General features: G+C 51.4%; 1 protein-coding gene across 6 annotated transcripts in view; it reads right to left on the reverse strand.

Annotated features, from left to right (window-relative positions):
• neo1a (neogenin 1a) overlaps positions 1–13,259 on the reverse strand; it is a 118,090-nt gene that overhangs the window by 30,296 nt on the left and 74,535 nt on the right. For all 6 annotated transcript variants that reach the window (XM_049031582.1, XM_049031580.1, XM_049031579.1 and 3 more), the window contains exons 6-7: positions 6,980–7,134; positions 6,235–6,355 (exon numbers count right to left, since the gene is read on the reverse strand). In XM_049031582.1, the coding sequence (XP_048887539.1) occupies positions 6,235–6,355; positions 6,980–7,134 (276 nt within the window). The remainder of the gene's footprint in view (positions 1–6,234; positions 6,356–6,979; positions 7,135–13,259) is intronic.

Consider the following 13,259-nt stretch of genomic DNA (forward strand, 5'->3'; position numbering starts at 1 on the left):
GGAAGCATGAGCTCATTATGCAGTGGTGGACTAGCAGGATGATGTGTTTGACATGCAGTGTTACGGCATGTAGGAAGAACAGTGTGCAGCAAGAGCAGTGGACAGGAAGGGCAGCGTGCAACTAGAGCAGTGTGCGGGAAATGCTCACACCGCCATAGACACATCGGCAAACGCAGGGAATGCGGTAAACAAAAAAAAAACACTCTACATTCAAAATAAGGTGTTTGTTCCCCCCCCCAACAGGAATGAGCAAGGGAACCACGGTGAAGACAGTGGAAAGTTCAACACTCTTTAGGTACAGTTTCACAGGAAAGAAAATCATTAAACCAACAGAATCAAGTCCCAAAAAAAGAGGGAGCTAAAAAACACATGCAACCGTCGCATTGTTTTATGCAGCAGTATTGCATTAACTGGTACAGCATCAGTACCCCCTCCCCCTCTCACTGCCATGCATGACTCTAAAGACACCCCAGCTCTCCCTGGGCTGTGAAGCGAGCATCTTGGGAAGTGGATGTAAGGGAACCCCCAGAGTGAGGCTTCCTCTTCGCTCCAGGAAGACCCTGCAGTGGGCCCACGCTCCTGGGGGGGGGGGTGTCCCACAGTGCCCCACCTGTTTTCAGCCACAACTCATGCAGGAGCCCGTAAACCCCGAGCCCACAAAGGCCAACACACAAACACTTCCCGGCTTAGTGGCGTTTCCCTCAGCACCACCCACCCCCGTCACTGCCAGCATTATACCTTACAAAGCCAGTTCCAATATTTTGACCACTAAATTATTCAGTTCCTGTCGAGCATGTGGTCTGTCTTGGTATGTATCGCGTGAGCGTCTCCATCTGACGGCTATTTCTGTCATGCTGACGTCTCGAGGTGATGCGGAGAGATCAGGGTAATGAGTCTTTATACTTGACCGAACGAGATCGAACCGCCATCGATGGAACCGCTCAGAAAATGATGTTTCAATGAATAAACCATCTCCAGCAAGCTGCCTGCACATCTTCTCTGTAATTGCTCCCCATCCCAGGAAAAATGACTTGAAAGAGCACGGCAGCATCACAGAGCCCTGAGGAATGAGCAGTCTGCGTGTGAACAATAACCTCCGATGCCAAGATCAATAACCGATATAAACCAGAGCTAGCAATCAATAATTCATTAGATCCATAATGAATCTGAGTAGGATAGCCAGGCTTCCCCAGTCAGCTCACCGCTGAGTACGGAACGCTTTCGAGAGACGGTTATGGAACAATACCTACAGTTAAACGGAAAACGCTAAGTGTCTCACAGACGACGTTTCTCATTAACTGTGGTGCCGGGTAATTGGGGCAGGAGGGTAATGGCTTGGGGTTTATCTGGATGGCGTTCCTAATTCCTGAGCCCTAGAAAACATCTTGGACATTCGAGATGCAAATCAGTGAAATAGCTTTTCCAAACATATTCAAAACGTAATTACACCATCATCTGAACTCATCATTACTGCACGTCAGTCAGCCATGGAAGCGCAATAATAATATTTTATATCCTTCATTTAATTCTCACCCATCTTTAAAAAACAGATATTAAGTTATTAACATATTGCAGGCGGGAAAAATCAAGATTTAGGCAACACAGAGCCTTTGATAAGTGAAAATACTATATGAATATTAAAGGAGATTAATTATTAAACAGGCAGTCATGACAGAGTCTTCAATAAGACATAGAGAAGCTAGCACTGCTCCGGAGACGGAATACACACACAAATACACACACACACACACACACGCACACACACACACACACACACCCGGGTGCTCCCTGTCCTCCTAACTCCAGCGCTCCGGCTACCAGGCAGTGTAGATGTTATGTGGGCTCATAGGCTGCACCATACACCTCCCTAATTCACCCACAAGAGATCCATGTCAAGGAAGTCATTAACGAACCCTGACTTACTGTGACTACCACCTAGTGCGGCTCCACACAGGTAGCTCTCAGGTTAGGGGTGGGGGGGGGGGGGGGGTACTCAGCTTCAAGACTAGACTTCCAAAGTAACCTGCACACAGGGAGCAACCGAAACTGTGCAGGTCTGCTTGGTGCGCATCCTCAGTGAGAAATGAACCAGACTCCATTTAACTGGTTTAATTAACTCAAAATGCATCAACTGCCAAAGTCTGGTCCGTCGGGGTCTGCAAACTGCTCCCTGCCCCCCAGAAGGAGTGACCAGCAATGACAAATTAAGAGGGTGCAGCCACACGGCCTGATAATGGTCCATCCGGAGCCACTCAGCAGCTAACTCCGGGATTGCTGCAGACAGACGTTAAAATTAACACATAAATATTCCCACTTTTGATTCTAAAATGCAGCCTTGTCTAATTCTCCCTGGAGCGTGAAAGCATAATGCCGAACACAGCTTCCGCACTCATTTGCACTTGCTGTTTTCCTTCTTTTTTTGACTAGGATGCACAAATGTAACAAAGAGATGAAAGCAGAGTGAGTCCTTTGTGTTTCCCAGGCTCAGAAGACGACGACAATCGTTTAAAAGGGAGACAGCGCCAGGCACTGCCAGGCATCCCGCACGGCTGCCAAGTGGCGTGACTCTCAAAGTGACTCACTACTCTCCAGATGCAGGAACCTCAATTTTGCAAGGAGGGTTCACTCACACAATCAAAAACAACAGTGATACCAACACACCTCTTCTGAACAAGCCCTTTATATAGAACATAAAAGAACCTTCATTAAATGCGATTTCCCTATCAGCCCAAGATAACAGCCCTGGCTCGGAAATTCGGCTTGTATAACTAAAATGCGCTTAAACCGCTTGCGGCGTGACCCCAAACTGCTGCTTAAGTCCATTTAGCGCATGAGCATCATGCATGAGTGTGTGGTGATCTACAGGGATACACTCCGCAGAGGAGCGGGTGCACATTTACACGCTGGGGAAAGCGCTCAAACATCCGGGCTGCTCTACACTCCGCAGAGGAGCGGGTGCACATTTACACGCTGGGGAAAGCGCTCAAACATCCGGGCTGCTCTACACCCCACAGAGCTTTAACAGACCCCAGACACGGCGATTAACCAGAGAAGCCACACAGGTACTTTCACGCACACTTTCCTTAGCCTGGTGAAGGCCATGTCCAGAAGGTTTTGAGTTCTAATCCTATGGCTGGATGACCGATTCTATCACCATTAGCTGTTTGAGCTTGGAGCCCTGCTGACTGACCCTGCTCTCTGATCCTCTCTGATCACTTTGGAGATAAGCGTCTGCCAAACAGACGTAACGTTACAATTCCGGGAGCAGGGGTGGGGGCAGCGGGCACGAGCTCCGCGGGAGGCGGAGTGTGGCTGTGGGCCCAAGTCAGAGCTACCTGGGATTTTTCCGGCATATGCACAGAGACCGCCTCTGCATTCCTGTCACCTATGAAGCAAAGAAGTGATCAACGGAACGAACATTAAAACAACAAGCACCGCAAGACAGCAGGAGCCACTAATACTAATAAAAACATAAATAAAAAAATGTATTAAAAAATAGACACTTATTGGTGTGACAGCAAAATAGAAGTGCATAGATCTGCACTGCACTAAATAGATCTGCACTGCACTAAACAGATCTGCACTGCACTAAATAGATCTGCATAATACACAGTTCATTTAGAGGCAGCTGTTGCACAGCTATGAACAACGGTAAGGGCAATGGCGGAGGAGGCACGTGGGGGGCGAGGTGGGACACTTCTTCAGGGGGTTTCTCCAGGCCCACTCCGGCCCTTTCTAGCACACAGCACAGAGACAGGTTCCTGGTTCCTGGCATGGCTCGTTCCAAAAGGGAGGACAGAGTAGAAGAGGAGGAGGGGCTGGGCCAGGTCCTGCCCACTAAGGCATGCCAGAGGGGAGACAGCCGGTGAGATCAGCGGGGGAACAAGCTGGAGGCAGTGGACACCGGCACCAGACAGGTGGCTCTGCGGAAGAGTAGGGGGAGGTGTCTGGGGGTTGGGGGGCAGATGGCAGAGCCACCCCGGTAATGGGAGGAAGGCTCCCAACACGAAACCGCCACTGATGCGCCATCAATTAGCACGTTGGCAAAAGCGCTTAACACCATTCCGAGGTTTCTCTCGCAAATTAAGTTTGCCCTCCCAACCCGCTTTGAAATTTAAACCAAACCATCTCTTTCATGCCTTAACAATGAAAACAAAGCAGGCCAAAATATCAACAAAATTGTTTTACATCTTGATTTATTAGTGGCAGCATTAGTAGAGCGGGGGAAGCGGTCTGCTCGTCGTCACACAAACGAGCCATGCCTCCGCCGGAGAGAAAAGGTGTTGGTGAAGCAGCCGCCTGCCAGGCACGAGGCCGAGGGCTGCGGCCGACCAGCTGCAAGTGAGCGTCACAAAGGGGCGGAGCCTCTGAATGCACACGCGCTAGGGGGCAGCAGCAAGCCAACTGGTCGCCAGGGGTCCCATTTCATGCGTGAGACGCATTTATGTCCCGTGTGGAAGTGGGCCGTGGAATGGAGCCACCATCTGCAGGCGCAGTGAGCGCCGTGACACCTGGGGGGGGGGACGGGGGGGGGACACGCCAGCCATCTCTCACGCCTCAGAAAGCACGTCTGCACCGAGGAGAAGCGTAAATACGCAACAAGCTGCCCAAAAAAATATCAGCATGTATTTATTTAGCTCTTTGCTCTATCTCACACATTTTAGTATGTTTTAATTATAGAGCATTTAAAACATTACTCGGGCTGCGCGATGTCACGTCGCAATTATCAGCTGCAGGTGCAATAATCACCAGGGCTTTAGGTGACAGGTGTAAACATTTGTCCGGATGCCGACTTTTCACTACAATATGAACGTTTATTTTTGCCCATAATTTAGTAAGCAGATTAGTAATGTGCCTAATTTTTTTAAGAGAGGCTTACTGTGACGAAGTTATTAATCTGTATATGTAAATTCGGCGTATCCTTATGTTTAATAAACGTGTCAGACTTTGAACTGTAGAAAGTAGCGCCACACCGCCGACGTCTTGTCACCTTGTTTATCCACAAGATCCCCTCTTTTAAAAGACGTCGTGGCTGCTGATCTGTCCCTTTCTCACCAGCACTTCAGTGCTTATCGCCTCTATGATTCTCCAATACAGCAGCATGTGGCTCCGCTAACCGACTTTAATAAGCATGAGGAGACCCTGAAGTGATACAGATTACTAACCTTTGGCTGTCGCCATATACATCAGGCCATTTTCCTGAGTCGATGGCCTTTCGCTATGATCTAACCCTAACGCCCAAAACATCAATGCTTCATAAGATGAGGAAGCAGGCTGACCATAGAGCCTGGCAGCCGCTGCTGTACCTCTGGTTGCCTGATTGGAGGGAGAGTCGGCACCGGCTTGTCATCACCACCCTGCTCCCCGGTTGTGTCTCAAATCTTATGATTTGGACAGTGTGACTTGGCACTTAGCCATCTCTCCTATTTGACTCTCCCTGCGGGCCCCTGGAGGATGGGCTCCCACTTTGAGTCTGGTCCCTCCCAAGGTCTCTTCCTTCTAGGGAGTTTTTCCTTGCCACTGTCGCCTATGGCTTACTCACTGGGGGCTTTGGGTGGGGATGCTGTAAAGCGATTTGAGACGATGTAATGTTGTGATAATGCGCTATACAAAAATAAATTTGTTTGTTTGTTTCTTTGTCAGCGTGCGATCACGTCACCCTGCCAAATAGCCGGCAGTTTGGCTTCCAACACATACGTCACCAAATACCATTTTTAAATCGATGCAGAATAAGAGTTAAAATTTACTCCTTGAAGGCCCACAATGTCGCAGGCAAACAAACATGCACCCCCCCCCCCCCCAGAGAGGGTTTACTGAAGATTTCAGCGACCCACCCTGAAACAGCCAAAATGGCAGGATCATGTTTCTGGTCTGTGGAGAACTTTAATTTTCCTGTAATAAACACCACAGAAGTGATGAGTCTCCCAAGGGTTTTTATACTGCGTTCCAGTGGCCTTGAGGAATTCTTCCCAAACTCGCCACTAAAAGCTGAGTCACTCCCTAAGAATAATCCTCTTAGTGAGACTCTCACATATTTATCGTGTGAAGCATTTCTATCCACTGGAATACTTGAGGGGCTCCCAAAGAGGACGTCCTCCTTCAAACACAAGGCGGTTGACAAATGGACCTTTTGTGCAGCCGGGTTGTGTCAGACTGGTCACACATGAGAGCTGGAACATCAAAGGGGTCACAAGCCTGGCAGATCCCAAACGCCCCCGCCCCCCCCAAACCTACCGGGCTCAAGGATGATGAGTTGCGCGCTTGCCTGGATGTTGCCAGCATCGTTCTCAGCCAGGCACTGGTAGAAGCCCTCGTCCGATTTCACTAGCCCAAGAACCTGCAGGTTGTGCTCCTTCTGTTGGGGGAGGGGGCAAATAAGGGTTTCTCGGGGCACCTGGGGTACATGGATACCAGTCCTATCAGTCCACTGGTAAAAACCGTCTATAAGGGCTCAATGCCTAAGAAGCTATATCTGACGCTAGTCCTAACCTTCAGCTTGTGCATATGTATCTAGCTGATTAAATCACGGTGAAGCTGTTCCTCCAGGCACATAATAAGGTCCAAAGCAGGACGGCAAGGAGGTGGAGTCAACACAAGCCAATCAATCATCCTTCCAGAATATGCCGAGCAGCGGTAATTATCAGAGCGGGATGTGCGGACGCTGGTCAGGTGCAACTCAGGCGATTAGCCGAGCAAACAGCTGAGGAGGCTCTCATGGGACCTCATGTGTCCTGACTGCATCATTTTGTCCCCCGCAGGGCACCGTGGACCGTGGGGGTGACAGGTACCCCCCCCCCACCACCCCCCACCCCAGGGAGTGGCCGATCCAGGAGCTCATCAGCCAGTTAATTTCACACGGCACCGACAGGCGGAGTGACCGTCAGGGGGGCTGACTGGGTATGCTAAGCGGGCACCTTAACTGGCGTTCAAAGGCGGGTCGAGCAAGAACCTGCGAAAGGGCAGAGCTCAGAACACCCACCACGATTTTGAAGTAGTCACTGGGAATGACGGCATCTCCGTTCTTCACCCACTTGACGGTGGGTGGCGGGGAGCCAGCGACCTCACACTCGAAGACGATGTCCATGGACTCGTGGGCGTACAGGTTGGTTGGTCTCTTCAGGAACTGGGGTGGAACTGGGAAAAGGGAGGCAAAAGGGGGGGTCACACTCGACTTCCACAGCCAGGAGATGCCAAATATAAGAGAGCGAATGGAGCAGCTGGGTGACTGCAGAAGGTTCACAGAGCAGAGGTTCCTTCCCAAAAACACAGTCACGTCAGTTAAGGATGATTAATTAAAACAGACTCAACAATTAGCTTAAGAGCCTCCTGAATACATTTACAAAAGATCATCATTTCAGGCCACCTGATGGGTGACAAGAAACATTTCAGAAATGTACAATTACAGGCTGTCCAAGCACCTTCCTTCTGTAGTCTGGCCCTGAAGGCCTTAGTGGTAGCATCGCCTACGAGATATTTATAGTAAGAACTGCAAAGACCAGTCTGATCGTGAAAGGCAGCTTGGGGGGGGGGGGGGGGGGGGCAATGCAGGGCCTCACAGCACTGGGGGGCAGGGGTAATCCTGCTCCCCTCTGACGGACAGGGTGGGGTGCGCGCTAAGGGTGGGGTCCCTTTGGCACGACGTACCCGGGGCAGGGGGTAGTCACACTCCTCTCCGTTGGTGCCGATGACACCATTTACTGTTTGAGCCTCAGGCGTTTGGAGCCCCACTGAGAACCATGGCTAAAAATAGTGACAAGGGCCAAAATGACCAGGAGCTGAGGGGCAGGCCAAACAAGCCGGGGCACCCAGCGGGGTCCCAAGGAGGAACAGCCAGGGGCGCCCTGCGGGGGTCCCGAGGAAGAACAGCCAAGGGCGCCCTGCGGGGTCCCGAGGAAGAACAGCCAAGGGCGCCCTGCGGGGTCCCGAGGAGGAACAGCCAGGGGCGCCCTGCGGGGTCCCGAGGAGGAACAGCCAAGGGCGCCCTGCGGGATCCCGAGGAGGAACAGCCAAGGGCGCCCTGCGGGATCCCGAGGAGGAACAGCCAAGGGCGCCCTGCGGGGTCCCGAGGAAGAACAGCCAGGGGCGCCCTGCGGGGTCCCGAGGAGGAACAGCCAAGGGCGCCCCGCGGGGTCCCGAGGAAGAACAGCCAAGGGCGCCCTGCGGGGTCCCGAGGAGGAACAGCCAGGGGCGCCCTGCGGGGTCCCGAGGAGGAACAGCCAAGGGCGCCCTGCGGGGTCCCGAGGAAGAACAGCCAAGGGCGCCCTGCGGGGTCCCGAGGAGGAACAGCCAGGGGCGCCCTGCGGGGGTCCCGAGGAGGAACAGCTAGGGGCGCCCTGCGGGGGTCCCGAGGAGGAACAGCTAGGGGCGCCCTGCGGGGTCCCGAGGAGGAACAGCCAAGGGCGCCCTGCGGGGTCCCGAGGAAGAACAGCCAAGGGCGCCCTGCGGGGTCCCGAGGAAGAACAGCCAAGGGCGCCCTGCGGGGTCCCGAGGAGGAACAGCCATGGGCGCCCTGCGGGGTCCCGAGGAGGAACAGCCAGTGGCGCCCTACGGGGTCCCGAGGAGGAACAGCCAGTGGCGCCCTGCGGGGTCCTGAAGAGGAACAACCAGACTCCTCGGGGGCAGGATGAAACCTGTATCTTCAGGCATCACTGAGTGAGGGTGAGCAGGAGAGAGGTCTTGGCATTAAGGCGGACCGGCCAGCTGTATTCTCTGCCCAGCTGTATTCTCTGCCCAGCTGTATTCTCTACCCAGCTGTATTCTCTGCCCAGCTGTATTCTCTACCCAGCTGTATTCTCTGCCCAGCTGTATTCTCTGCCCAGCTGTATTCTCTGCCCAGCTGTATTCTCTACCCAGCTGTATTCTCTGCCCAGCTGTATTCTCTACCCAGCTGTATTCTCTGCCCAGCTGTATTCTCTACCCAGCTGTATTCTCTACCCAGCTGTATTCTCTACCCAGCTGTATTCTCTACCCAGCTGTATTCTCTGCCCAGCTGTATTCTCTGCCCAGCTGTATTCTCTGCCCAGCTGTATTCTCTGCCCAGCTGTATTCTCTACCCAGCTGTATTCTCTGCCCAGCTGTATTCTCTGCCCTGCTGTATTCTCTACCCAGCTGTATTCTCTACCCAGCTGTATTCTCTGCCCAGCTGTATTCTCTGCCCAGCAGTATTCTCTGCCCAGCTGTATTCTCTGCCCAGCTGTAGTCTCTACCCACTTTCATGAGAACTTCTCCGGCTGGGTTGCCAGTGATGGGGACCCACATCCCCCCAACCAGTTATCCAGTACAGTGTTCTCACCCCCACACAGACAAGGCTCTAAACTTGTACCCATGAGGCAACCCAGGCCAATTCAGATGAACTATAGATTGCCCTCCTATGAATGCAGAAGGCTGCATAACAACCACTCGCCTTTCCTTTGTAAAAACGTCTGTAGGTCGATACCAACAGGCTGAATAATGAACAACCATTTTTTATTCTGAGTATGTATGGGTAAGCGTGCCCCCCCCCCCCCAGCCCACAGCAGAGCCACCAGGCTCACATTCAACAGGCCAATTAGACCCTTAATGTCAGCATGGCTGCATGAAGAACGCGCATGTCGGTCGCAATCTTTCTTATAAAAACTTGGTTTGTTTAAAGCCTAAGAAAAAGTAGGCCGAAACTCTTTTGTTTAAAATAAATTACTTTGAAGAAGCACCTTTCATTAAATCGTTTTTTTTTTTTTTTTTTTAATGTTTAATTCAAGCCTGACTTTGTTGAATAAATCCTACGTCTTATTTGTGACTCATTTTTAAAGGAGACGCCAAAATCGGTTCCTTCTTACATCGCTCGCTCTGATGAGGCGGAGTGACAGAGCGTCTGTCGTGCCTCTATGGCCTTTGAAGAACCACAGAGAAGCAGCTTCAGGGCAGGAAAAATAAGCCAAGTATATAAAGTATGCTGCTCTTACGCCCGGTATGTTTATGTGGTGTTTGCTCAGTCTGCGTGATCAGCAGCATGTGTCTGAAGGAGGTTTAAAAGTACATTCCTGCTAAATGTGGCGTCTCGTCACTATAAACTCAGCGACAAACTGCATGTTTTTCACTGTAACTGCATTTGCATGGGACCCTGCAAACGTGAAAAACGTCTGCAGTGAAGTGGATGGTGGAGTGAATGGGAGGGCAGTGAGCCACACAGATACCAATCGATTGGCTCCATCCTTTACACTATGAATAAATCCAAGAGCATCACCCCCCCCCATCCTTATTTCTGGGGGGGTTGGACAAGGTCACACCTCAGACTGCTACGCCGTGACGACATGGAACAGACCAACAAACAGTCTGCTGACATGGTGGGAGGCCTGGGGACGTGCAGAATACCCCGACCCATAAAAGCGAGGGCCACAGCGACCGTGTCACAGCAGCCGGGTTGGGACACTGCACAGTGTGGTATAGCATAGGCACACTGCACAGCGTGGTATAGCGTAGCCACACTGCACAGCGTGGTATAACACAGCCACATTGCATAGCGTGGTATAGCATAGCCACACTGCACAGCATGGTATAGCACAGCCACACTGCATAGAGTGGTATACCACTGCCACACTGCATAGCGTGGTATAACACAGCCACACTGCATAGCGTGGTATAGCATAGCCACACTGCACAGTGTGGTATAGCACAGCCACACTGCATAGCGTGGCACAAAGACATGGCATGGTGTGGCGTAGCACAGCAACATGGCATGGTGTGACACAATGCATGCAGCATGGCATGGCCTGGCATGGCAACACTGCATGATTTGACACGGCACAGCAAGATGGCATGGTGTGACATAGCACAGCGATGGAGCATGGCACAGCAAGATGGCATGGTTTGACAAGGCATAGACACAGTGTGGTGTGGTACGGCGACACTGCATGGTTTGACATGGCACGTTTTCCATAATTACAGATTTGTTATTTTGATAACAGACAATTTACTTTCAATGGCTACCCTCCCCCTCACAAAATCTGAATACAAAAAGATCCCACAAAAGCATGTATTTCCCTGATCACTTTTTCCACTTTCACTGCCAGAAACCAGTATGAGGTCATTCCCAGTGACCTCAGCGTTTTGATTCCCTGCAAGCTTTATGGGTTCGCTATCCGAACCCCCACCCCCCCCCCCCACCCCATCCAGCATCCTTCTTCTGCCCTCCCCAACACCTGCAGATGCCAGCACCCCTAACAAACAGCAGTGCAGTTTAAGTCAGCTTTCTTTTCCATGTAAACTTTAGGGGGGTAATTCAGTCAGGGGCCCTGGCCCTGTAATCCACAATCCAGCGGCAGCAGCCAGAACATGCCGGAACATGCCGGAACGCAGTGCATCCTCCTTGGTTCTGAGGAATTACTCGACCGAGAATGATCGCGCAGCCGTCTGGCAGGAGGAGAGTCCATCATGGGTAAAGCACATTACACCATTAAGATGGCATTTAAAGACTCTTTTTTCAAAGAAATATATATCTTAAAGAATTTAAGAGGGTATACCAATCCCAGCCGTCCACCACTAAAGCTGTGCGAGATAAGAAAGGGGGGGGGCTTCACGGGGACAGCCTCCATACAGCCAACCGAGTAGCCCGCGGGCCGACCTGGCCTGGCGCAGGGAGGGGGGTGTCAGAACGGCTCTGTGGGGATGGCGGTCACGCTCCTTGGAGTGGGACCGATTCCTAAAAGCGTTCAGCTGAGACGCCGTGGTCCAGGAGCCATTATCTGGCCATGTGATCGTGTGCCGGGTCATTTAATTGCATAATTTAACTTGCATTCCATGCGAAATAAAAATTTACTGTATGGCACAAAGGGGGCACTTCCATTGGACGTTAAGGGGTTTGGAACTGCGTGGAGGTGGGGCGGGGCGTGGTGGGGTGGGGCAGGGCGTGGCGGGGTGGGGCAGGGCCGGGCGGAGCAGGGCGGGGCGAGGCAGAGCAGAGCAGAGCAGAGCAGAGCAGAGCAGACAGCACAATCGCGCGATAACAGTAACGCGCCTTCAGGAGTCAGTCATAGTGCTCATTTTATTGGCTGCTTCCTCAGACTGTAAACACATAGGGTTTTATTGGAGTCGCCATAAGCTGTAGGAGCTGCGCGCTTGTCAGCTAGTTAACAAGCCCAGCCATTGTGTCCTTGATGTCCCTGGCTAATCTGCAGTCTTCATGGACTCTTCTCAGTTTACTGAATGAAGCCAGCGTATCATCCATTGTGTATAATACAACCCTGGGTAATGGGATCATTTCCTGTCTCTCGCCACAGTTACATCGAGAGGCACGGTATCTGTGCGCTTCCCTATGAGCTGCTAAATAGGGAAAGCTAATGACGAAACAAACTGTTGGTCTGTTTGCAGGCCGCATTGAGAAAGAAAGTTGAAGTGTAACGGTTAATAGCAACACACCGTATGCTAAGCCGAAAATGACTCCTGTTATCAGTCAGATCGTAAAAAAGCCATAATTTATGTAAAATCTGCAGTTTAACAGTAAACAGTCAGTGGTCACTCCTCCGACAGATGGTGTTAGTTACAGCTACATTACGAGCTGGCTGGCTTCCCACAATGCCACAGCACTGCACACGGGCGTCCTGGCTGGAAGCTGTTACACACAGCTCCCTACAACCCCCTCCCCCCCCCCCAGCAGTTTACAGCAGCCCTGCGCAGTCTGGGAGCGATCGGGAATCCATTTTTACAGACTGCGTGGGAGTGGAGGAATTTCAGCGTATTGACTGCTAGGCTTTGATTTGGGCTCCTGCCTCCTCAGAACGGCTCCTGCGAAGAAGAATAAGGACCCCGGAGAAGCACAGCCTGCCATTACGGTCCGAATCAAACAAGCAGAAAGAGAGTAAATACAACAGGACAGGCCGTATAAAAGGCGAGTACCAAATAAGACAAGATTAATGCCAAGTCTCCAACTTTCAGAAAGTAATTCGATCTCAGGCTGTCTCATCTATAAGCAGAAATCAGCAGAAACGTTTCGTCTGCGTCTCACAGGCCTTTTGCTTTGTGAGTTTGCTGTACAACGTAAAGAAAGAGAAATAAATGAATCTGGATGGGAACACAAGCTCAGGGAAAAAAATCCATGTGTGTCATTAGGCCCTAAACAGAAAATTGACCAATATATAATCAATATTCATAGTGGGCCTCTGTTTGGATCGGAAGCAGATTTACGCTTCACTCTGTCCTCTTAAGCGTGCAGAAGGATGCAGCTTGCAGACCTGGATCCAGCTCAACACATAAAACAATAGCAATTTCCACTAAGTATCGATCAA

Source organism: Brienomyrus brachyistius, chromosome 11, assembly GCF_023856365.1.
Source record: "Brienomyrus brachyistius isolate T26 chromosome 11, BBRACH_0.4, whole genome shotgun sequence".
Classification (NCBI taxonomy): Eukaryota; Metazoa; Chordata; class Actinopteri; order Osteoglossiformes; family Mormyridae; genus Brienomyrus; species Brienomyrus brachyistius.